The sequence below is a fragment of the Protopterus annectens genome, chromosome 5.part0, assembly GCF_019279795.1.
Source record: "Protopterus annectens isolate FY-2018-M chromosome 5.part0, PAN1.0, whole genome shotgun sequence".
Lineage (NCBI taxonomy): Eukaryota > Metazoa > Chordata > Ceratodontiformes > Protopteridae > Protopterus > Protopterus annectens.
Window position 1 is genome coordinate 1,809,423,330 of NC_056735.1, and position 26,835 is coordinate 1,809,450,164.

The 26,835-nt window shown below is 40.1% G+C and overlaps 1 protein-coding gene across 1 annotated transcript in view; it reads right to left on the minus strand.

Annotated features, from left to right (window-relative positions):
* Positions 1 to 575: 575 nt before the first annotated feature.
* The window catches only part of TRMT10C (tRNA methyltransferase 10C, mitochondrial RNase P subunit), a 75,839-nt gene continuing 49,579 nt past the window's right edge, over positions 576 to 26,835 (minus strand). The window contains exon 2 of the mRNA XM_044071596.1: positions 576 to 2,958. Coding sequence (XP_043927531.1) covers positions 1,599 to 2,939 — 1,341 coding nt within the window. The 5' untranslated portion in view covers positions 2,940 to 2,958 and the 3' untranslated portion in view covers positions 576 to 1,598. The remainder of the gene's footprint in view (positions 2,959 to 26,835) is intronic.

A 26,835-nucleotide genomic window follows, 5' to 3' on the forward strand; every position in this document is an offset into this window, starting at 1 on the left:
AAAATATGTATAGAAATACATACGCAGTGCACAGTAGGGAGTGGATAAGGTTCATATCAGCCTTTGGAAGCAGTATTAACTGAAAATGTCATCTGCATAATCTTTGCTGGTTGTAAAAGATGAATATCTACTAACCAAATCTTATGACACTGATCCATGACTTGTGAATTACAAAAGCATCTGAAAAACACAAGTTTCATCACTGGTTCTAAGCACTTTTTTCTAATTCCTGTTATAGACAGAAGCAAATTGTGCAGTCAGATGGAATAAAACGGCAACATTTAGATGCACAAGTCTCCTAAACTCAAGGGCAGGGAGAATGGAATATGCCAATGGAGGCATAATTTTGTAAAAATGGATTAAAGAAGTTGTGAACAGTTATGTTAATAAGCTTAAGAAAGATATCCTCAATGATTAACTAGCAGCAGATGGTCCTCATCCTCTGATCAAACAAAAATATGCTCTGCAAAAATCCCCACTACAGCTATCTTAAAATGGCTATTCAACATTTTACATTTTAACTTCTGAATACATAATTTCCTCCAAATGAGAAGAAAAATACCAGTACACAGCAGTAATGTTAATAAAGCTCCATGTTTTATTCTACAGTTCAAATCTCAAACAGATTTTCATACAGTAAAATATGAACTCACTCCCACAAAAATTAAATGGGAAACAGGAATGCATCTGCAGTGAAACAGCCACGAATCAGTTCAAAAGTATATACAAGGCTGTACAAAAATAACAGTAATTAAAAAGCTGGTCTAAAACACTACTCAGTAAATTCCTCCCATAGTTCTATTACAAAAATCTATTTACAATATTCTTTAAACTAGTGCTTACGTGGTAGCCATAGGACTAAAAAGCAAAACCTTGAATTATTACAAACACTAGTTAAACATCTGTTATGCTGTTAATATACACTGGCTGTCACTTAAATGTGTATAGCTGAATATATACACTCACACACAGGTGCAGGACAAATTGTACATCATATTTTGTTAATGCAGGATTTGTTGTCTTAAATTTGTTAGTAAAATGTTATATAAACGTTACTTGTCCCTGCAGCACACCCATGGCAGAATCCATTTTGGTGATTTGAAATCTTCGCTCAAATGGGTGTGATCTTCTGCGAGTTGTGTATGGGTTATTCAACATAAGAGAGCAAAATCATATATGGACAAATGTGTGTTTATTTTATATATATAGAATACGCTTACAGAAAATTCAAATATATATATAAAAATATACATACATATATATGTACACACACATACATATTAACATATATACATTACACATCCATTTTATATGGCACATTTACAAATGTGAAGGCACCATAAATCCAAATGCAGACAAAACTAGAAACTACAAGTCAGGAATCCCAGAAGCTGCTTGATTTTATAATAGCTAGTTTTCTGTCTAAAGCAAAAAAAAAAAAAAAAAAAAAAAAGAAAAAATATTGACAAGCTATTTGTAGAGAATGTAGCCAGTTCTAGTAATGAAGAGGGGACTGTGACAAGAAGAATCAACAACCAGAAGATACAAGTAAGAGTAGTAAATTAAACATCCAATGTTTCATCACAAGTTAGGAATTACTACTTTTCCCACCATTTTTTCTCTCCACGTTTCTTAGTTCTAAAGTCTGTAAGAGGCTTTATTTTTTGTGGCTCTTTATCTTCCACAAATTTTGAAACTGATGAACTTCTTATCCAGTTCTGCTTTTTCCCATTTCTATGATACGCAGGCATATCATTTTGCACTAATGTAGATGTTAAATATCCACCATGTTTTCTTTGTGGAACATATTTAAGAGCTTCAGTCCAATCACCAGTGTCCTTTAATGTCAGCAATATGCGTATAACCTGGTCTAATGTAAGATTTTTGGCTCCAATTTCCCATTGCAGGAATTCATCTAAGGGAAATCGTGCTGTAGTCAATTTAAGACGTTTTGCGTTTGCAAAGGACAGTCCTGTCTGTATAGACTTATCAACAATAGAACCAATTATATAGATTTTATTGTGGTCAAATGTTCTCATGACATGAGGAGAATCTGCAGTTAAATACACTAAATTATCTCTAGGAAAAATATCAACATGCATATCTTCAGTCACAGTTATTAGCAGTCTATCCCAAGATGCATCATAATACTTTAACAATTCTTTGTAGTACAAGCCGTCTTTTTTGAGATTACAGAAATGAATGTGGAAAGGATCTAAAGACCTTCTGTTGTGCCCTTCACTTTCTACCAACTGACTCACTGTGTTCTCCAGTTCTTTACGTGACATACATTTTTCATAGCTCATGTCAAACACCAGTGGCTGCCCAAATATCATAGCATTAGCAGCTCTCCAATTGTAAAGATTGTCCAGTTTTTTTTGCCAGAACTGCAGAAGAAAGGTGTTTTTTGGAGCACTACTCTTGCTTTCTTTGCCCATTTCCAGTGCCTGTGCTCTTGCTGTATTCTTTGCTTCTCTCTTTTCCTTCTTAGCTTTCTTATGACCTTCCTTGATAGCTAGATACTTCAAGTACTTCTTCTTGGCAGACTTTGTTCGAAGTTCTTGAAGAACTTTGCACTCTTCATCACTCAAATGCTCTGGTATAATTCTGCCAGCAAGTCGCCACATTTCCACAAGCTCCCTTATGGATGTTGAGGAAGAATCCATCTCATCATCAGATGTGTCCTTGGCAGCTTCTACCTCTGTTGCACTGGATTTCATGACAATTTTCCATGCATCGAGATCCAGCTTTTCTGCAGAGTCTGGCAGTGTATTGTCTTTCCTAGAGCAAAGGGATAATACCATGTTTCGGACAGGCAACAGTACTGGATGCTTTATTTTTTGAGAACACACCTTTCGTGCATCTTTACTAAAACCCTGCAGAGCACACAGATTGCCAAACTTTAAGGACCGTAGCTTTAGGAAGCTCATTTTGCACATCTACAGTACTACACACTGCCTGTAAAAAAGAGAGAAAGAGACGAATAAACTCAGAGTCATACTTTTGGTTTTACAGTTAAAAAAGGTACACAGTACAAAAGTTATTTAATAAGGCAGATGGTAACATAGCTCACTGAGTTTTAGCTGCTGACTGTAACCAAACTTACTAAAGTTACTCAAAGCCACCTTGTCGAGTGATTGGTTGTTTGACCACTGTACAACTTTTGTTAACAAGTAACCGTAGTAGTAGAGGTGTAGTAATGTGTGGATGTACAATAAGTTATTAAACTATAACATTTCTGACAGTCTGCTGCCCAGTACTTTTGAGTTTTTTTTTTTTTTTTTTTTTAGCATGAATCTCTCCCTTCACACTAACAACAATATTAACTTTTAATCATTCAGAGTTTTTAACAGATGCAACATATGGACATTTCTACACTTGCTGTTACATACTTGATTGCAGTAAATCTATCTGCCATGTTTCACCTTGGACCCTGCATTTCAGGATATTACCTGCACATACTGTTGCTAATTTATAATCTGTGCAGCTGGTCTGTATGCTGCAACTATCTGATAAATGTATACAGCCATGCTTGCAGTTAACAGCTCAAACTGTCAGTAGTGACTTGTAAGTATTCCTGGTTTTTCCTGGGCTGAGTTTCTCCTCATCTCATGCAATATTTTGTGGTTGAGTTCTGCTGCTCTTTAGTAATGCTGTTTATGCCATTTTTTTTTCCAGAAACAGTTCAAAATAATCTAACATTTTTGTACAGAAATTCATTTATTTTACTTACTGTTAGTTTGTTACATTAACAGCAACAACAAAAAGATCCAAATCTCTGCTACCTCAGGTTGTTGAGCTCTTGGTCAATGTGGATATCTCGTTGACACATCTGGGTTCGATTCGTGTTATGCAGCATGTGTATATGGTAATTAACCCAGCCTACTCGGTACCCCCTGGTATTTCACATCACACAAACAGTCTGTCATCTCAGTGAGACTAGGGATTGCTGCAAGCTTGGTAACCAAGGATTTGAACTGCATTTTTGCATTTAGAGAAGTACATTTTTTTTTTTTTACTCTTTATCTGAAATTAAAGCTATTAATTTAAGGTGTTTATTTAGTCTGCATTGCTGTTTGGTTTCTGTGCTGGGCCTAGGCGTTTTTCTGAGTTTGGTTCCATCCTATTCCTGCTTTGGTTTTATATTTGGAGGCTTCTGAGGGACCTGCTTCCTACTAAATAACTGACCCTAGAAGCTCGTCCCAGTCTTATCACCTCTGCTTGTTTTACTGGTTACTGATGGAAAAAAACTGGGAAGGCCCTCCCCTTAGACTGTTATTGCACTTTGAAATTGCCTTGAAGTATGCATGTTCCTCAATGCTGGCTTGTCTGAATTGGAATTGCCCTGCAATTACTTGTAGCTAGTTGTTAGACTTGCTTCTGGCACTTTTTTCACTTCTGGCTAACTAAACTGTGTTTTTACAATAAGAAGGCTAGGACTGCAATACTTAGCAGGAGTAGAAAGGTAGCCTGGCCTGTCCAAGTTGGTAAACACACAAGGGAAGCTTAAAGTGAGAATTACTTGTTGTAGCCAGCTGGCACCTCTTCACTTTTGGTTAACCAGACTGTCTCTTTACATTAAGAAGAATGGGACTGCTATTCTAGTGGCAGTAGTGCAGTGGCCTGGTCTGTCCGAGTTAGGAAATGCACAGGGAGGCTTAAAGTCAGGCTATTTTATCAGCCAGAGGGCTTTTTTAGGGATTTGGTAGGGTGTTAATCTGCACCTCAGAGCTACTTTTGCTGTACATTTACATTAAGAAGTTCCAGCATCATCCATCATGCAGCAGAAGGTGTTTACTTGGTCTGTCTGAATTTGGAGGGAGTCCAGGGAACTTAAGGTGTAGTTTTCAGTTTTTTCTGTCTACTATAAATTAGATGAGTTTTCGTGCAGTTGTTCACTGTTCACTGACTGTTACCAATATATATAGTAGCAAACCTATAAAGCTAGTATTGAGACTTTGCGTGAAACTAAGCTTAGGGTAGCTAGACAGCACTACTATGATCTTAGTTCTGTTTGACAATCTAACATCTAGCCTTCACCCTAGACACCACTCAGGTGATCCTTGTAAAACCAATATCCTAAACCATAATACCCAAACCCTAATACAGGTCCTGAAACACAGATTTGCAATTTCCTAATGTCTCTGTGGTCACCTTGGTAGACACGGACATCCTAAGACAACTCAGCAATCGTCTCATGTACTCAGAAAACCTTTTAATCCTTATAGCAACTAGCACAGTATGCAAGCAGCAAGAGATATACAAACTTCTTTGGAAGCAAAATTCTTGCTTACAAACAAGGTTGTCAAAAACACACAGATTACATCCTTCACACATATAGTTCACCACACACACAGACCTTATTATGGTAAGGCACTTGAAAGAAGCCTCTCCAAATCTCAAAGACTTCCTAAGCTGTCAAACTGCAACACCCACCTTGTGCAATCACTAAAGTACACACCAAAAGCAACACCTAACACCAAACAAAAGCCTACACCCAATGATCCCCCAAGAAGTATGCTCATAAAGCAAGCAAACATTTTACTTAGTACACTTGTCATACGGAATTCTGTTGTACAATACACAGATACTCCTCTCATGAGGCTGGAGAAGATAATGGTTGGTTGCCTGTCTGGAGCTGGGATTTGCAATATAAGTTAGTGCACTACAGGTACCAATATGATTCTATCATAGTCCACATGGATATAAATAACATGAGACATTCCTCACTGGATTATATGAAAAGAAACATTATGGAGATCTGAATGTGTGTCACATTCAGGTACGTGCCTTATAATGAGCAGCATTCAACCTCTACCAAGTATGATGCCACATTATGAACAGAAAACAAATGATCTTACTAAATGGGATGGGTCTGCACCTGTCCCCACCGGGCTTTCTGATATCGGCTAAAACTTTATCCATCCCCTTAAGGCCTTTTTTAGGGAATGTCAAAATGACAAAACTAGCAACACAGGAGAAAAAAAATGCAAAATTAAGGTGTTACTGCTCAATGCTAGGAGCCTAAATAAACTCCACACCCTACTAGCTCTCCTCACTCTACAGAATGTAGATATCTCTGCTGTTACCGATATTTGGTTTAAAGACGTAGAAAGTTGTCCAGCAGTGGAAAGCTACAGTGCCTTCCACACATTCAGACCAACAGCATCAGAGACAGGGGCTAAAGGTGTAGGTGTCTTAATTTACATTAGCAGCAAATACAACTCTAGGTTGGTTCAAAAGGATGATGTCCTGGAGTTCACCTACGTCCAAGACTCTATACACAAGGTTTCCTACCATGTCCTAGCCAGCCAAAAGTCACCCTCCATGACCCACAAAGCTCACAAGTGTTACCCAGACCTACTAGAGATGCTCACCATCCAACCAAATATCCTATTCATGGGACTCCTTCAATACCCTCTACAGACTGAGAAATGTACACTGCCTCTAACTCATAGTCACAACGTTTCCTAGACTATCAATACAAACACCCTGGACCAGAGAGTGAACTCTCCAACCACAGGATCAAACATACTGGACCAAGTACTCACCAACATGGGAGAGCAATGCACCCCAGCCCCTTGTCATGTCCTTACTGGTGAAGTCAGACCTCAAAGTTGTCTTCCTCGAAATTAAAATTAACCTGGCAAACCCAACTAAATTCGTAACAGTTTGGAACTATACTGAAGCAAACTACATCCTACTAAGTGACAGTTTGTCAAAATCCACTGCTCCCCTAAACCCCAAGAACACAGCTACATATGCAGAATTATTTACAGAAACCTTGTACAAACATGTAAATGTCTGCATTAAAGCAAACAAAAAATAAATGCTCACACTCTGGCATAAAATACAGACCAAAAAATAAGGATGGAGAGAGCAGCTATTGCAGCAGTGACCATTTGAACATCTATAGTTTTATTTATTTTTTTTTATTTTATTTATTTTACATTTGTTTACCGGGCTAGTCCAACTGGATACAGGTCCATTTTCAGTGGAGGCCCGGGGAGAAAAGCCCCGCTACAATAGTACTAATGCGACAGAAAATTATACAGAAATCACAAAAATTCAAAATATACAATTTATCATAGAAAAAAAATTGCTACATTACAGTGCTAAAAAACAGGTATAAAAAGAATTTACACAAAGAATGAAAATAACACAGAATTGGATGCATCAAACAGGATGAGAGGTCATTTGATACTAAATAGGCTAGAACAGAAGGATATTCTGGTAATGAACATTAGATACTGAAGAAGCAGTTACAATAGCAGTTGAGAGATAAGATAAATGACTTTTATAGAGGGAGTATCAGAACCAGGTATGGAGAAGAGAATCAAGTAGTCTACATTTAGTAAGTAAGCTGTGGGAAGGTTACAGAGTCAATAGAAGATGAAAATCATTAGTCAGGATTGTTGCAAGAACATAGCCAGTGGTTGGATAGGAAGAGTTTTAGGTTAGTTTTAAAAAGTTGAAGTGATGTTAGGGATGTGAGGTGTTGAGGTAGTTGATTCCATATTTTACCAACTGAGTTGGAAAATATGGAGTCACCTGCTAGGTTATTTGATAAGGAGGTATGAATTAATATTTTGTTAGAGGAGCGTAGGTTCCTCAGATTGTAATATGGTTTTATAAGGGTGGAGAGCATTGGAGTGTTATCAGGGTGATAAAGGGCATTGTGTGCAATAGTAAGTTGGTTAAGATGAATTAGGTGGGGTAATTCAAGCCAGCCTAGTTTTTTAAGTTTGAGACAATGATGGGTTCTGTAAGGAGAGTTAGCAGCAAATCTGGCAATATTATTGTATGATGTTGCAAGTTTATTAAGATTATACTTAGAAAGATTAGTAAATATGGGAGAGGCATATAATAGGGTAGAGATTAAGTGGGTTCTAGCTATTGCAGTTCTGGCTTCAGGAGTTAAGAAAGGTTTGATTCTGTAGAGAGAGCCTAGTTTTCTGTTAGTAGATTTTATTATAGTATTGATGTGTCAAATTTTAGTTGATTGTCAATTGTAATACCTAAGAGTTTGGTGTTCTGGTCTGTAGAGATAAGGGTGCCGTTACAGAATAAAAGAGTAAAATTAAGGGAGGTAGACAAGTGAGTAGGTGAGAAAAACAGTAGTTTTGTTTTTTTGGGGTTGAGGAGGAGACAGTGATTTGAAAACCATTGTTCTGTAGTCGAGAAGGTTTTTTGAGTGAGAGAATGAAGTTCAGACTGTGTAGAGGCTGAGCAAATGATAGTAGTGTCATCTGCATATTGAATACAAGTTGATAGAGGAGTAGTTAGATGAAGGTCGTTTATAAAAATGGAGAATGGTAGAGGACCTAAGACAGAGCCTTGGGGGTCACCTATAGAGGTGGGGAGGAGATCAGAGAGATGGTTGTGCCAGAGAACTGCCTGTTTTCGGTTATCCAGATAGGATGTAAACCAGTTTAAGGTGGAATTGTCTAGAGAGACGGACTTTAAGCGATGGAGGAGGAGTTGGTGATTGACCATGTCAAAGGCCTTAGACAGGTCTACAAAGAATGCCGAGGAAAGGGTATTCTTGTTGAGATTGTTGTTAATAGAGTCAATAAAGGATAGTAAGGCTGTAGTTGTACTGTGAAATGGCCGAAAACCATGTTGGCAATTAGCTAGGAAATTGTGGCTTAATAGGTGGTTAAGTAACTGTTTGTGGATACATTTCTCCATTATTTTAGCAAGAGGAGATAGTAATGCTATGGGGCAGAAGTTGGAATACTCGGTAGAGTCACCTCCTTTGAAGAGAGGGATGATGTATGAGATTTTCCAGATTGATGGAATTGTACTTTCTTCTAAGGTCATGTTAATCAGTATAGAGATGGGGTATGCAATAGCTTTTGCACTTATTTGGAGGTATTCAGCTGGAAGTTTGTCAGCTGAGGGGGTTGAGGGTTTTAATTTTTGAAGTAAGGATGAAATATAAGAGGTGGGTATAGGTTTGAGGTGAAATGGAGGAGGGGTTGGGCTTGGACTTGATAGTTTAGAGTTATCAGGGCTTTGTTGATTTGCTAGCTTTAATATCGCAGAAGTAAAGAAATTATTAAAGTCATTAGCTGTTTGTAAAGGGCAGTCAGGGTTAGAGCCTAATGGATTTGGTGTGGCCACTTTACCTGGAGATACCAGCATATTAATGGTATTCCAGAATTTTTTTGGCTGGTGAAGCGAAGATTGTTGTAGCTGGGTGAAGTAGTTCTTTTTGTCATGCAGGATGGCTTTTTTGTCATGTTTCTTTGCTGTCTAAAGGTCAGATGATCAGCTGTATTTTTTGTGGTTCTCCACTTAGCCCAGGCTTTATTTTTACTAAGGATTAGTTTCCTTGTATTATGTAAGAGCCATTGGGCTGTTTTAGATTTAATTCGTATAGATCGCATAGGTGCATGATTTTCCAGGATTGTTAGAAAAGTGTTATTAAAGAAACTAACAGCTTCCTCTATGGGGAGAGATTTAAGGGGTGACCAGTTAACTTGCCTAAGTTAATTTAGAAACTGATCGGGGTCAAAGAATTTTTTGCTACGGGATGCTCTGACTTGGGTAGGGATGGTCATACTTGTTTTATGCCTAATAATGTATGTAAGTAGGTGGTCACTAAGGTCATCTGGGAGGATTCCTGTTGTATATTTTTGCTGAGGACTGTTTGTTAGTATCCAGACAAGGATACATTCTTTATTATTAGGTTTGTTTTTTCTTGTTGGGGAGTTAATAGTTTGAGAGAAGCCATGCAGGTTAATGAGGATAGATGGATTGGTTTGTTTACATGAATTCCAGTCAATATTGAAGTCTCCTAGTAGTATTGTTTCTTGAGGAAGATTTAGAGAAAACCAGTTTAATAGGTCTTCTAATGTAGTGAGATTTTTACCTGGGGGAAGATAGGTACAAATAATGTTAATTGTTTTATGTGGGTTGAGCTGAAGCTTAGAGATTATTATTTCAACATTATTGCCAAATGGTGGGTTATAGTTTACTTTTCTTATTTGCAGCCCTGTTTTATAGAGAATTGCAACCCCTCCACCTTTTCTTTTAAGCGATCCTGTCTTAGAATATTGTAACCTGGGGGGATGATTTCGTTATTGTGTGTTGAGGGTTTTAGCCACGTTTCTGTTAGACAGAGGATATCAAACTGCTGGACATCTAGGAGAGCATGAATTAGTGGAATTTTATAACAGATGCTGCGTATGTTTAGATGAGCAATAGAGACAGATTTAGGGGGTTTAGTAGGGGGTGTTGGTTGAGTTTTAAAGTGGTAGCAGTTAGAGAGAGGTGGGGATACATTGGGTCCAGGGTTGGGGTGGATGTCGCCATCTAGTAACAAGTGATTTAATATAGGGTTGAGATAAAGATGAGTATTGCGGTAGTATTCAAAAAGTTTTTTGAGGCTAAAAATTGTGTATTTAATGTGAGAAAGGCGGTGATATTTAGCTTGAAGGTAGGAGGTAGTATAGATGGAATTGTGATGGTATGCGGACAGAGCTAGTGGAAAAGTTAGTGTTTGTTTGTGAGGGAATGTAAGAGTAGGGAGGAGAGGTCATTCATAGGAGGTCAGGATATAGGTAGAGATGAGTGTTGTTAGGAAAGTTAGTACTAGTAAAGGTTGGTATGGCTTTTGCATGATGAGTGATAGTGTAATAGGTTTTGAGTTAGAGGATTGAGGAAGTACAGTTTGTAGTGATGGGGGTTGGAGGAGGGAGGAGACTATTTTAGTGGGTGGATACAGTAATGGTATATAATTGGTCAGAAAAAGAATGGGGGTGTATTTATGAGGGTATAAATGTAGGGGTGCTAGGGGCGGGTGAGATTTGGGGGCAGGGAGGGGAGCGGAGTGAGCCCGAAGGGCGAACGGAGCGGGAAGAGACAAAGGAGTGTTGTAGCACTAGAAAAAAACAATCTATAAGGTAAGGGAAAGAGCAGAAAGGTATGGAACAGTTAAAAGTATTTATGTTATAAGAGGTTTTAAGTTTAGACTGTAGAAAAGATAAAAGTTTGGAGTTCTGGAGTAAAATGGAAGGAAGTTTGGCAGGGTCTAGAGAGAAAGATAAAGTACAAAGGTTGAAGAGATTATACAGATACAGGACACAAGTTAATGGAGAGTAAAAGGATGAATCAATGGTAACAAAATGGACAGTAGAAGGATGCCAATTAGTGGCCAAGTGAGATAGTAAAAAAGAGACAGAGAGGAAAGGGGAAAATAGTGGAGGGGGGTGATGAAAAAAGAGTTACAGGGTGGAAAAGTAGCTATGACTAGTAAATAAATTTAGAGTTTGGGCTAGTGTAGTGATGAGGACAGTGGCTACTGGCTGCTGGCAGTCCCGGACTGGTGGCTAGACTAGCTTACATTGATTAAATGGTATAAAATAAACATGTAGGTATAAAACATACTTTTACAGTCAGGTTGGGAAGATATCACAAATGTTTGGTGGGTTGGAACTTAGTAGAGAGTAGTTCAGGTCTTCAGAGAGGGTTCAGGCAGATGTGTAGGATTTATGCAGGGTCAACCTATTCAGGTTAATAAGTTTTACAGTCAGTTTGGGAAGATGTCACAAATGTTTGGTGGGTTGGAACTTAGTAGAGAGTAGTTCAGGTCTTCAGAGAGGGTTCAGGCAGATGTGTAGGTATTATGCAGGGTCAACCTATTCAAGTTAATAAGTTTTACAGTCAGTTTGGGACGATATCACAAATGTTTGGTGGGTTGGAAATTAGTAGAGAGTAGTTCAGGTCTTCAGAGAGGGTTCAGGCAGATGTGTAGGATTTATGCAGGGTCAACCTATTCAGGTTATAAAGTTTTACAGTCAGCTTGGGACGATATCACAAATGTTTGTTGGGTTGGAACTTAGTAGAGAGTAGTTCAGGTCTTCAGAGAGGGTTCAGGCAGTAGGACTTATGCAGGGTCAACGTATTCAGGTTAATAAGTTTTACAGTCAGTTTGGGACGATATCACAAATGTTTGGTGGGTTGGAACTTAGCAGAGAGTAGTTCAGGTCTTCAGAGAGGGTTCAGGCAGATGTGTAGGATTTATGCAAGGTCAACCTATTCAGGTTAATAGGTTTTACAGTCAGTTTGGGAAGATATCACAAATGTTTGGTGGGTTGGAACTTAGTAGAGAGTAGTTCAGGTCTTCAGAGAGGGTTCAGGCAGAAGTGTAGGATTTATGCAGGGTCAACCTATTCAGGTTAATAAGTTTTACAGTCAGTTTGGGAAGATATCACAAATGTTTGGTGGGTTGGAACTTAGTAGAGAGTAGTTCAGGTCTTCAGAGAGGGTTCAGGCAGATGTGTAGGATTTATGCAGGGTCAACCTATTCAGGTTAATAAGTTTTACAGTCAGTTTGGGACGATATCACAAATGTTTGGTGGGTTGGAACTTAGCAGAGAGTAGTTCAGGTCTTCAAAGAGGGTTCAGGCAGATGTGTAGGATTTATGCAGGGTCAACCTATTCAGGTTAATAAGTTTTACAGTCAGTTTGGGAAGATGTCACAAATGTTTGGTAGGTTGGAACTTAGTAGAGAGTAGTTCAGGTCTTCAGAAAGGGTTCAGGCAGATGTGTAGGATTTATGCAGGGTCAACCTATTCAGGTTAATAAGTTTTACAGTCAGTTTGGAAAGATGTCACAAATGTTTGGTGGGTCGGAACTTAGTAGAGAGTAGTTCAGGTCTTCAGAGAGGGTTCAGGCAGATGAGTAGGATTTATGCATGTCAACCTATTCAGGTTAATAAGTTTTACAGTCAGTTTGGGAAGACGTCACAAATGTTTGGTGGGTTGGAACTTAGTAGAGAGTAGTTCAGGTCTTCAGAGAGCGTTCAGGCAGATGTGTAGGATTTATGCAGGGTCAACCTATTCAGGTTAATAAGTTTTACAGTCAGTTTGGGAAGATGTCACAAATATTTGGTGGGTTGGAACTTAGTAGAGAGTAGTTCAGGTCTTCAGAGAGGGTTCAGGCAGATGTGTAGGATTTATGCAGGGTCAACCTATTCAGGTTAATAAGTTTTACAGTCAGTTTGGGAAGATGTCACAAATGTTTGGTGGGTTGGAACTTAGTAGAGAGTAGTTCAGGTCTTCAGAGAGGGTTCAGGCAGATGTGTAGGATTTATGCAGGGTCAACCTATTCAGGTTAATAAGTTTGACAGTCAGTTTGGGACGATATCACAAATGTTTGGTGGGTCGGAACTTAGTAGAGAGTAGTTCAGGTCTTCGGAGAGGGTTCAGGCAGATGTGTAGGATTTATGCAGGGTCAACCTATTCAGGTTAATAAGTTTTACAGTGAGTTTGGGATGATATCACAAATGTTTGGTGGGTTGGAACTTAGTAGAGAGTAGTTCAGGTCTTCAGAGAGGGTTCAGGCAGATGTAGGATTTATGCAGGGTCAACCTATTCAGGTTAATAAGTTTTACAGTGAGTTTGGGATGATATCACAAATGTTTGGTGGGTTGGAACTTAGTAGAGAGTAGTTCAGGTCTTCAGAGAGGGTTCAGGCAGTAGGACTTATGCAGGGTCAACCTATTCAGGTTAATAAGTTTTACAGTCAGTTTGGGACGATATCACAAATGTTTGGTGGGATGGAACTTAGTAGAGAGTAGTTCAGGTCTTCAGAGACGGTTCAGGCAGATGTGTAGGATTTATGCAGGGTCATCCTATTCAGGTTAATAAGTTTTACAGTCAGTTTGGGAAGATGTCACAAATGTTTGGTGGGTTGGAACTTAGTAGAGAGTAGTTCAGGTCTTCAGAGAGGGTTCAGGCAGATGTGTAGGATTTATGCAGGGTCAACCTATTCAGGTTAATAAGTTTTACAGTCAGTTTGGGAAGATGTCACAAATGTTTGGTGGGTTGGAACTTAGTAGAGAGTAGTTCAGGTCTTCAGAGAGGGTTCAGGCAGATGTGTAGGATTTATGCAGGGTCAACCTATTCAGGTTAATAAGTTTTACAGTGAGTTTGGGATGATATCACAAATGTTTGGTGGGTTGGAGCTTAGTAGAGAGTAGTTCAGGTCTTCAGAGAGGGTTCAGGCAGATGTGTAGGACTTATGCAAGGTCAACCTATTCAGGTTAATAAGTTTTACAGTCAGTTTGGGAAGATATCACAAATGTTTAGTGGGTTGGAACTTAGTAGAGAATAGTTCAGGTCTTCAGAGAGGGTTCAGGCAGATGTGTAGGATTTATGCAGGGTCAACCTATTCAGGTTAATAAGTTTTACAGTCAGTTTGGGAAGATATCACAAATGTTTGGTGGGTTGGAACTTAGTAGAGAGTAGTTCAGGTCTTCAGTGAGGGTTCAGGCAGATGTGTAGGATTTATGCAGGGTCAACCTATTCAGGTTAATAAGTTTTACAGTCAGTTTGGGAAGAGGTCACAAATGTTTGGTGGGTTGGAACGTAGTAGAGAGTAGTTCAGGTCTTCAGAGAGGGTTCAGGCAGTAGGACTTATGCAGGGTCAACGGATTCAGGTTAATAAGTTTTACAGTCAGTTTGGGACGATATCACAAATGTTTGGTGGGTTGGAACTTAGTAGAGAGTAGTTCAGGTCTTCAGAGAGGGTTCAGGCAGATGTGTAGGATTTATGCAAGGTCAACCTATTCAGGTTAATAAGTTTTACAGTCAGTTTGGGAAGATATCACAAATGTTTGGTGGGTTGGAACTTAGTAGAGAGTAGTTCAGGTCTTCAGAGAGGGTTCAGGCAGATGTGTAGGATTTATGCAGGGTCAACCTATTCAGGTTAATAAGTTTTACAGTCAGTTTGGGACGATATCACAAATGTTTGGTGGGTTGGAACTTAGTAGAGAGTAGTTCAGGTCTTCAGAGTGGTTCAGGCAGATGTGTAGGATGTATGCAGGGTCAACCTATTCAGGTTAATAAGTTTTACAGTCAGTTTGGGACGATATCACAAATGTTTGGTGGTTTGGAACTTAGTAGTTCATGTTTTCAGAGAGGGTTCAGGCAGATGTGTAGGATTTATGCAGGGTCAACCTATTCAGGTTAATAAGTTTTACAGTCAGTTTGGGAAGATGTCACAAATGTTTGGTGGGTTGGAACTTAGTAGAGAGTAGTTCAGGTCTTCAGAGAGGGTTCAGGCAGATGTGTAGGATTTATGCAGGGTCAACCTATTCAGGTTAATAAGTTTTACAGTCAGTTTGGGACGATATCACAAATGTTTGGTGGGTTGGAACTTAGGAGAGAGTAGTTCAGGTCTTCAGAGAGGGTTCAGGCAGATGTGTAGGATTTATGCAGGGTCAACCTATTCAGGTTAATAAGGTTTACAGTCAGTTTGGGATGATATCACAAATGTTTGGTGGGTTGGAACTTAGTAGAGAGTAGTTCAGGTCTTCAGAGAGGGTTCAGGCAGTAGGACTTATGCAGGGTCAACCTATTCAGGTTAATAAGTTTTACAGTCAGTTTGGGACGATATCACAAATGTTTGGTGGGTTGGAACTTAGTAGAGAGTAGTTCAGGTCTTCAGAGAGGGTTCAGGCAGATGTGAAGGATTTATGCAGGGTCAACCTAGTCAGGTTAATAAGTTTTACAGTCAGTTTGGGAAGATGTCACAAATGTTTGGTGGGTTGGAACTTAGTAGAGAGTAGTTCAGGTATTCAGAGAGGGTTCAGGCAGATGTGTAGGATTTATGCAGGGTCAACCTATTCAGGTTAATAAGTTTTACAGTCAGTTTGGGAAGATGTCACAAATGTTTGGTGGGTTGGAACTTAGTAGAGAGCAGTTCAGGTCTTCAGAGAGGGTTCAGGCAGTAGGACTTATGCAGGGTCAACCTATTCAGGTTAAAAAGTTTTACAGTCAGTTTGGGACGATATCACAAATGTTTGGTGGGTTGGAACTTAGTAGAGAGTAGTTCAGGTCTTCAGAGAGGGTTCAGGCAGATGTGTAGGATTTATGCAGGGTCAACCTATTCAGGTTAATAAGTTTTACAGTCAGTTTGGGACGATATCACAAATGTTTGGTGGGTTGGAACTTAGTAGAGAGTAGTTCAGGTCTTCAGAGAGGGTTCAGGCAGATGTGTAGGATTTATGCAGGGTCAACCTATTCAGGTTAATAAGTTTTACAGTCAGTTTGGGACGATATCACAAATGTTTGGTGGGTTGGAACTTAGTAGAGAGTAGTTCAGGTCTTCAGAGAGGGTTCAGGCAGATGTGTAGGATTTATGCAGGGCAACCTATTCAGGTTAATAAGTTTTACAGTCAGTTTGGGAAGATGTCACAAATGTTTGGTGGGTTGGAACTTAGTAGAGAGTAGTTCAGGTCTTCAGAGAGGGTTCAGGCAGATGTGTAGGATTTATGCAGGGTCAAACTATTCAGGTTAATAAGTTTTACAGTCAGTTTGGGAAGATGTCACAAATGTTTGGTGGGTTGGAACTTAGCAGAGAGTAGTTCAGGTCTTCAGAGAGAGTTCAGGCAGATGTGTAGGATTTATGCAGGGTCAACCTATTCAGGTTAATAAGTTTTACAGTCAGTTTGGGAAGATGTCACAAATGTTTGGTAGGTTGGAACTTAGTAGAGAGTAGTTCAGGTCTTCAGAGAGGGTTCAGGCAGATGTGTAGGATTTATGCAGGGTCAACCTATTCAGGTTAATAAGTTTTACAGTCAGTTTGGGAAGATGTCACAAATGTTTGGTGGGTTGGAACTTAGTAGAGATTAGTTCAGGTCTTCAGAGAGGGTTCAGGCAGATGTGTAGGATTTATGCAGGGTCAACCTATTCAGGTTAATAAGTCTTCCAGTCAGTTTGGGAAGATATCACAAATGTTTGGTGGGTTGGAACTTAGTAGAGAGTAGTTCAGGTCTTCAGAGAGGGTTCAGGCAGTAGGACTTATGCAGGGTCAACCTATTCAGGTTAATAAGTTTTACAGTCAGTCTGGGACGATATCACAAATGTTTGGTGGGTTGGAACTTAGTAGAGAGTAGTTCAGGTCTTCAGAGAGGGTTCAGGCAGATGTGTAGGATTTATGCAGGGTCAACCTAGTCAGGTTAATAAGTTTTACAGTCAGTTTGGGACGATATCACAAATGTTTGGTGGGTTGGAACTTAGTAGAGAGTAGTTCAGGTCTTCAGAGAGGGTTCAGGCAGATGTGTAGGATTTATGCAGAGTCAACCTATTCAGGTTAATAAGTTTTACAGTCAGTTTGGGAAGATGTCACAAATGTTTGGTGGGTTGGATCTTAGTAGAGAGTAGTTCAGGTCTTCAGAGAGGTTCAGGCAGATGTGTAGGATTTATGCAGGGTCAACCTATTCAGGTTAATAAGTTTTACAGTCAGTTTGGGAAGATATCACAAATGTTTGGTGGGTTGGAACTTAGTAGAGAGTAGTTCAGGTCTTCAGAGAGGGTTCAGGCAGATGTGTAGGATTTATGCAGGGTCAACCTATTCAGGTTAATAAGTTTTACAGTCAGTTTGGGACGATATCCCAAATGTTTGGTGGGTTGGAACTTAGTAGAGAGTAGTTCAGGTCTTCAGACGGTTCAGGCAGATGTGTAGGATTTATGCAGGGTCAACCTATTCAGGTTAATAAGGTTTACAGTCAGTTTGGGACAATATCACAAATGTTTGGTGGGTTGGAACTTAGTAGAGAGTAGTTCAGGTTTTCAGAGAGGGTTCAGGCAGATGTGTAGGATTTATGCAGGGTCAACCTATTCAGGTTAATAAGTTTTACAGTCAGTTTGTGACGATATCACAAATGTTTGGTGGGTTGGAACTTAGTAGAGAGTAGTTCAGGTCTTCAGAGAGGGTTCAGGCAGTAGGACTTATGCAGCGTCAACCTATTCAGGTTAATAAGTTTTACAGTCAGTTTGGGACGATATCACAAATGTTTGGTGGGTTGGAACTTAGTAGAGAGTAGTTCAGGTCTTCAGAGAGGGTTCACGCAGATGTGCAGGATTTATGCAGGGTCAACCTATTCAGGTTAATAAGTTTTAGAGTCACTTTGGGACGATATCACAAATGTTTGGTGGTTCGGAACTTAGTAGTTCAGGTTTTCAAACAGGGTTCAGGCAGATGTGTAGGATTTATGCAGGGTCAACCTATTCAGGTTAATAAGTTTTACAGTCAGTTTGGGACGATATCACAAATGTTTGGTTGGTTGGAACTTAGTAGAGAGTAGTTCAGGTCTTCAGAGAGGGTTCAGGCAGATGTGTAGGATTTATGCAGGGTCAACCTATTCAGGTTAATAAGTTTTACAGTCAGTTTGGGACGATATCACAAATGTTTGGTGGGTTGGAACTTAGTAGAGAGTAGTTCAGGTCTTCAGAGAGGTTCAGGCAGATGTGTAGGATTTATGCAGGGTCAACCTATTCAGGTTAATAAGTTTTACAGTCAGTTTGCGAAGATGTCACAAATATTTGGTGGGTTGGAACTTAGTAGAGAGTAGTTCAGGTCTTCAGAGAGGGTTCAGGCAGATGTGTAGGATTTATGCAGGGTCAACCTATTCAGGTTAATAAGGTTTACAATCAGTTTGGGACAATATCACAAATGTTTGGTGGGTTGGAACTTAGTAGAGAGTAGTTCAGGTCTTCAGAGAGGGTTCAGGCAGATGTGTAGGATTTATGCAGGGTCAACATATTCAGGTTAATAAGTTTTACAGTCAGTTTGGGAAGATGTCACAAATGTTTGGTGGGTTGGAACTTAGTAGAGTAGTTCAGGTCTTCAGAGAGGGTTCAGGCAGATGTGTAGGATTTATGCAGGGTCAACCTATTCAGGTTAATAAGTTTTACAGTCAGTTTGGGAAGATGTCACAAATGTTTGGTGGGTTGGAACTTAGTAGAGAGCAGTTCAGGTCTTCAGAGAGGGTTCAGGCAGTAGGACTTATGCAGGGTCAACCTATTCAGGTTAAAAAGTTTTACAGTCAGTTTGGGACGATATCACAAATGTTTGGTGGGTTGGAACTTAGTAGAGAGTAGTTCAGGTCTTCAGAGAGGGTTCAGGCAGATGTGTAGGATTTATGCAGGGTCAACCTATTCAGGTTAATAAGTTTTACAGTCAGTTTGGGACGATATCACAAATGTTTGGTGGGTTGGAACTTAGTAGAGAGTAGTTCAGGTCTTCAGAGAGGTTCAGGCAGATGTGTAGGATTTATGCAGGGTCAACCTATTCAGGTTAATAAGTTTTACAGTCAGTTTGGGACGATATCACAAATGTTTGGTGGGTTGGAACTTAGTAGAGAGTAGTTCAGGTCTTCAGAGAGGGTTCAGGCAGATGTGTAGGATTTATGCAGGGCAACCTATTCAGGTTAATAAGTTTTACAGTCAGTTTGGGAAGATGTCACAAATGTTTGGTGGGTTGGAACTTAGTAGAGAGTAGTTCAGGTCTTCAGAGAGGGTTCAGGCAGATGTGTAGGATTTATGCAGGGTCAAACTATTCAGGTTAATAAGTTTTACAGTCAGTTTGGGAAGATGTCACAAATGTTTGGTGGGTTGGAACTTAGCAGAGAGTAGTTCAGGTCTTCAGAGAGAGTTCAGGCAGATGTGTAGGATTTATGCAGGGTCAACCTATTCAGGTTAATAAGTTTTACAGTCAGTTTGGGAAGATGTCACAAATGTTTGGTAGGTTGGAACTTAGTAGAGAGTAGTTCAGGTCTTCAGAGAGGGTTCAGGCAGATGTGTAGGATTTATGCAGGGTCAACCTATTCAGGTTAATAAGTTTTACAGTCAGTTTGGGAAGATGTCACAAATGTTTGGTGGGTTGGAACTTAGTAGAGATTAGTTCAGGTCTTCAGAGAGGGTTCAGGCAGATGTGTAGGATTTATGCAGGGTCAACCTATTCAGGTTAATAAGTCTTCCAGTCAGTTTGGGAAGATATCACAAATGTTTGGTGGGTTGGAACTTAGTAGAGAGTAGTTCAGGTCTTCAGAGAGGGTTCAGGCAGTAGGACTTATGCAGGGTCAACCTATTCAGGTTAATAAGTTTTACAGTCAGTCTGGGACGATATCACAAATGTTTGGTGGGTTGGAACTTAGTAGAGAGTAGTTCAGGTCTTCAGAGAGGGTTCAGGCAGATGTGTAGGATTTATGCAGGGTCAACCTAGTCAGGTTAATAAGTTTTACAGTCAGTTTGGGACGATATCACAAATGTTTGGTGGGTTGGAACTTAGTAGAGAGTAGTTCAGGTCTTCAGAGAGGGTTCAGGCAGATGTGTAGGATTTATGCAGAGTCAACCTATTCAGGTTAATAAGTTTTACAGTCAGTTTGGGAAGATGTCACAAATGTTTGGTGGGTTGGATCTTAGTAGAGAGTAGTTCAGGTCTTCAGAGAGGTTCAGGCAGATGTGTAGGATTTATGCAGGGTCAACCTATTCAGGTTAATAAGTTTTACAGTCAGTTTGGGAAGATATCACAAATGTTTGGTGGGTTGGAACTTAGTAGAGAGTAGTTCAGGTCTTCAGAGAGGGTTCAGGCAGATGTGTAGGATTTATGCAGGGTCAACCTATTCAGGTTAATAAGTTTTACAGTCAGTTTGGGACGATATCCCAAATGTTTGGTGGGTTGGAACTTAGTAGAGAGTAGTTCAGGTCTTAGACGGTTCAGGCAGATGTGTAGGATTTATGCAGGGTCAACCTATTCAGGTTAATAAGGTTTACAGTCAGTTTGGGACAATATCACAAATGTTTGGTGGGTTGGAACTTAGTAGAGAGTAGTTCAGGTTTTCAGAGAGGGTTCAGGCAGATGTGTAGGATTTATGCAGGGTCAACCTATTCAGGTTAATAAGTTTTACAGTCAGTTTGTGACGATATCACAAATGTTTGGTGGGTTGGAACTTAGTAGAGAGTAGTTCAGGTCTTCAGAGAGGGTTCAGGCAGTAGGACTTATGCAGGGTCAACCTATTCAGGTTAATAAGTTTTACAGTCAGTTTGGGACGATATCACAAATGTTTGGTGGGTTGGAACTTAGTAGAGAGTAGTTCAGGTCTTCAGAGAGGGTTCAGGCAGATGTGCAGGATTTATGCAGGGTCAACCTATTCAGGTTAATAAGTTTTAGAGTCACTTTGGGACGATATCACAAATGTTTGGTGGTTCGGAACTTAGTAGTTCAGGTTTTCAAACAGGGTTCAGGCAGATGTGTAGGATTTATGCAGGGTCAACCTATTCAGGTTAATAAGTTTTACAGTCAGTTTGGGACGATATCACAAATGTTTGGTTGGTTGGAACTTAGTAGAGAGTAGTTCAGGTCTTCAGAGAGGGTTCAGGCAGATGTGTAGGATTTATGCAGGGTCAACCTATTCAGGTTAATAAGTTTTACAGTCAGTTTGGGACGATATCACAAATGTTTGGTGGGTTGGAACTTAGTAGAGAGTAGTTCAGGTCTTCAGAGAGGTTCAGGCAGATGTGTAGGATTTATGCAGGGTCAACCTATTCAGGTTAATAAGTTTTACAGTCAGTTTGCGAAGATGTCACAAATATTTGGTGGGTTGGAACTTAGTAGAGAGTAGTTCAGGTCTTCAGAGAGGGTTCAGGCAGATGTGTAGGATTTATGCAGGGTCAACCTATTCAGGTTAATAAGGTTTACAATCAGTTTGGGACAATATCACAAATGTTTGGTGGGTTGGAACTTAGTAGAGAGTAGTTCAGGTCTTCAGAGAGGGTTCAGGCAGATGTGTAGGATTTATGCAGGGTCAACCTATTCAGGTTAATAAGTTTTACAGTCAGTTTGGGACGATATCACAAATGTTTGGTGGTTTGGAACTTAGTAGTTCATGTTTTCAGAGAGGGTTCAGGCAGATGTGTAGGATTTATGCAGGGTCAACCTATTCAGGTTAATAAGTTTTACAGTCAGTTTGGGACGATATCACAAATGTTTGGTGGGTTGGAACTTAGTAGTGAGTAGTTCAGGTCTTCAGAGAGGGTTCAGGCAGATGTGTAGGATTTATGCAGGGTCAAACTATTCAGGTTAATAAGTTTTACAGTCAGTTTGGGAAGATGTCACAAATGTTTGGTGGGTTGGAACTTAGCAGAGAGTAGTTCAGGTCTTCAGAGAGAGTTCAGGCAGATGTGTAGGATTTATGCAGGGTCAACCTATTCAGGTTAATAAGTTTTACAGTCAGTTTGGGAAGATGTCACAAATGTTTGGTAGGTTGGAACTTAGTAGAGAGTAGTTCAGGTCTTCAGAGAGGGTTCAGGCAGATGTGTAGGATTTATGCAGGGTCAACCTATTCAGGTTAATAAGTCTTCCAGTCAGTTTGGGAAGATATCACAAATGTTTGGTGGGTTGGAACTTAGTAGAGAGTAGTTCAGGTCTTCAGAGAGGGTTCAGGCAGTAGGACTTATGCAGGGTCAACCTATTCAGGTTAATAAGTTTTACAGTCAGTTTGGGACGATATCACAAATGTTTGGTGGGTTGGAACTTAGTAGAGAGTAGTTCAGGTCTTCAGAGAGGGTTCAGGCAGATGTGTAGGATTTATGCAGGGTCAACCTATTCAGGTTAATAAGTTTTAGAGTCACTTTGGGACGATATCACAAATGTTTGGTGGTTTGGAACTTAGTAGTTCAGGTTTTCAAACAGGGTTCAGGCAGATGTGTAGGATTTATGCAGGGTCAACCTATTCAGGTTAATAAGTTTTACAGTCAGTTTGCGAAGATGTCACAAATATTTGGTGGGTTGGAACTTAGTAGAGAGTAGTTCAGGTCTTCAGAGAGGGTTGAGGCAGATGTGTAGGATTTATGCAGGGTCAACCTATTCAGGTTAATAAGGTTTACAATCAGTTTGGGACAATATCACAAATGTTTGGTGGGTTGGAACTTAGTAGAGAGTAGTTCAGGTCTTCAGAGAGGGTTCAGGCAGATGTGTAGGATTTATGCAGGGTCAACATATTCAGGTTAATAAGTTTTACAGTCAGTTTGGGACGATATCACAAATGTTTGGTGTGTTGGAACTTAGTAGAGAGTAGTTCAGGTCTTCAGAGAGGGTTCAGGCAGATGTGTAGGATTTATGCAGGGTCAATCTATTCAGGTTAATAAGTTTTACAGTCAGTTTGGGACGATATCACAAATGTTTGGTGGTTTGGAACTTAGTAGTTCATGTTTTCAGAGAGGGTTCAGGCAGATGTGTAGGATTTATGCAGGGTCAACCTATTCAGGTTAATAAGTTTTACAGTCAGTTTGGGACAATATCACAAATGTTTGGTGGGTTGGAACTTAGTAGTGAGTAGTTCAGGTCTTCAGAGAGGGTTCAGGCAGATGTGTAGGATTTATGCAGGGTCAAACTATTCAGGTTAATAAGTTTTACAGTCAGTTTGGGAAGATGTCACAAATGTTTGGTGGGTTGGAACTTAGCAGAGAGTAGTTCAGGTCTTCAGAGAGAGTTCAGACAGATGTGTAGGATTTATGCAGGGTCAACCTATTCAGGTTAATAAGTTTTACAGTCAGTTTGGGAAGATGTCACAAATGTTTGGTGGGTTGGAACTTAGTAGAGAGTAGTTCAGGTCTTCAGAGAGGGTTCAGGCAGATGTGTAGGATTTATGCAGGGTCAACCTATTCAGGTTAATAAGTTTTACAGTCAGTTTGGGACGATATCACAAATGTTTGGTGGGTTGGAACTTAGGAGAGAGTAGTTCAGGTCTTCAGAGAGGGTTCAGGCAGATGTGTAGGATTTATGCAGGGTCAACCTATTCAGGTTAATAAGGTTTACAGTCAGTTTGGGATGATATCACAAATGTTTGGTGGGTTGGAACTTAGTAGAGAGTAATTCAGGTCTTCAGAGAGGGTTCAGGCAGTAGGACTTATGCAGGGTCAACCTATTCAGGTTAATAAGTTTTACAGTCAGTTTGGGACGATATCACAAATGTTTGGTGGGTTGGAACTTAGTAGAGAGTAGTTCAGGTCTTCAGAGAGGGTTCAGGCAGATGTGAAGGATTTATGCAGGGTCAACCTATTCAGGTTAATAAGTTTTACAGTCAGTTTGGGACGATATCACAAATGTTTGGTGGGTTGGAACTTAGTAGAGAGTAGTTCAGGTCTTCAGAGAGGGTTCAGGCAGTAGGACTTATGCAGGGTCAACCTATTCAGGTTAATAAGTTTTACAGTCAGTTTGGGACGATATCACAAATGTTTGGTGGGTTGGAACTTAGTAGAGAGTAGTTCAGGTCTTCAGAGAGGGTTCAAGCAGATGTGTAGGATTTATGCAGGGTCAACCTAGTCAGGTTAATAAGTTTTACAGTCAGTTTGGGACAATATCACAAATGTTTGGTGGGTTGGAACTTAGTAGAGAGTAGTTCAGGTCTTCAGAGAGGGTTCAGGCAGATGTGTAGGATTTATGCAGGGTCAAACTATTCAGGTTAATAAGTTTTACAGTCAGTTTGGGAAGATGTCACAAATGTTTGGTGGGTTGGAACTAAGTAGAGAGTAGTTCAGGTCTTCAGAGAGGTTCAGGCAGATGTGTAGGATTTATGCAGGGTCAACCTATTCAGGTTAAAAAGTTTTACAGTCAGTTTGGGACGATATCACAAATGTTTGGTGGGTTGGAACTTAGTAGAGAGTACTTCAGGTCTTCAGAGAGGGTTCAGGCAGATGTGTAGGATTTATGCAGGGTCAACCTATTCAGGTTAATAAGTTTTACAGTCAGTGTGGGACGATATCACAAATGTTTGGTGGTTTGGAACTTAGTAGTTCAGGTCTTCAGAGAGGGTTCAGGCAGATGGGTAGGATTTATGCAGGGTCAACATATTCAGGTTAATAAGTTTTACAGTCAGTTTGGGATGATATCACAAATGTTTGGTGGGTTGGAACTTAGTAGAGAGTAGTTCAGGTCTTCAGAGAGGGTTCAGGCAGTAGGACGTATGCAGGGTCAACCTATTCAGGTTAATAAGTTTTACAGTCAATTTGGGACGATATCACAAATGTTTGGTGGGTTGGAACTTAGTAGAGAGTAGTTCAGGTCTTCAGAGAGGGTTCAGGCAGATGTGTAGGATTTATGCAGGGTCAACCTATTCAGGTTAATAAGTTTTACAGTCAGTTTGTGAAGATGTCACAAATGTTTGGTGGGTTGGAACTAAGTAGAGAGTAGTTCAGGTCTTCAGAGAGGGTTCAGGCAGATGTGTAGGATTTATGCAGGGTCAACCTATTCAGGTTAAGTTTTACAGTCAGTTTGGGACGACATCACAAATGTTTGGTGGGTTGGAACTTAGTAGAAAGTAGTTCAGATCTACAGAGAGGGTTCAGGCAGATGTGTAGGACTTATGCAGGGTCAACCTATTCAGGTTAATAAGTTTTACAGTCAGTTTGGGACGATATCACAAATGTTTGGTGGGTTGGAACTTAGTAGTTCAGGTTTTCAAAGAGGGTTCAGGCAGATGTGTAGGATTTATGCAGGGTCAACCCATTCAGGTTAATAAGTTTTACAGTCAGTTTGGGACGATATCACAAATGTTTGGTGGGTTGGAACTTAGGAGAGAGTAGTTCAGGTCTTCAGAGAGGGTTCAGGCAGATTTGTAGGATTTATGCAGGGTCAACCTATTCAGGTTAATAAGTTTTACAGTCAGTTTGGGACGATATCACAAATGTTTGGTGGGTTGGAACTTAGTAGAGAGTAGTTCAGGTCTTCAGAGAGGTTCAGGCAGATGTGTAGGATTTATGCAGGGTCAACCTATTCAGGTTAATAAGTTTTACAGTCAGTTTGGGACGATATCTCAAATGTTTGGTGGGTTGGAACTTAGTAGAGAGTACTTCAGGTCTTCAGAGAGGGTTCAGGCAGATGTGTAGGATTTATGCAGGGTCAACCTATTCAGGTTAATAAGTTTTACAGTCAGTTTGGGACGATATCACAAATGTTTGGTGGTTTGGAACTTAGTAGTTCAGGTCTTCAGAGAGGGTTCAGGCAGATGTGTAGGATTTATGCAGGGTCAACCTATTCAGGTTAAGTTTTACAGTCAGTTTGGGACGATATCACAAATGTTTGGTGGGTTGGAACTTAGTAGAGAGTAGTTCAGGTCTTCAGAGAGGGTTCAGGCAGATGTGTAGGATTTATGCAGGGTCAACCTATTCAGGTTAATAAGGTTTACAGTCAGTTTGGGACAATATCACAAATGTTTGGTGGGTTGGAACTTAGTAGAGAGTAGTTCAGGTCTTCAGAGAGGGTTCAGGCAGATGTGTAGGATTTACGCAGGGTCAACCTATTCAGGTTAATAAGTTTTACAGTCAGTTTGGGAAGATATCACAAATGTTTGGTGGGTTGGAACTTAGTAGAGAGTAGTTCAGGTCTTCAGAGAGGGTTCAGGCAGTAGGACTTATGCAGGGTCAACCTATTCAGGTTAATAAGTTTTACAGTCAGTCTGGGACGATATCACAAATGTTTGGTGGGTTGGAACTTAGTAGAGAGTAGTTCAGGTCTTCAGAGAGGGTTCAGACAGACGTGTAGGATTTATGCAGGGTCAACCTATTCAGGTTAATAAGTTTTACAGTCAGTTTGGGATGATATCACAAATGTTTGGTGGGTTGGAACTTAGTAGAGAGTAGTTCAGGTCGTCAGAGAGCGTTCAGGCAGATGTGTAGGATTTATGCAGGGTCAACCTATTCACGTTAATAAGTTTTACAGTCAGTTTGGGACAAGATCACAAATGTTTGGTGGTTTGGAACTTAGTAGCTCAGGTTTTCAAAGAGGGTTCAGGCAGATGTGTAGGATTTATGCAGGGTCAACCTATTCAGGTTAATAAACTTTACAGTCAGTTTGGGACGATATCACAAATGTTTGGTGGGTTGGAACTTACTAGAGAGTAGTTCAGGTCTTCAGAGAGGGTTCAGGCAGTAGGACTTATGCAGGGTCAACCTATTCAGGTTAATAAGTTTTACAGTCAGTTTGGGACAATATCACAAATGTTTGGTGGGTTGGAACTTAGTAGAGAGTAGTTCAGGTCTT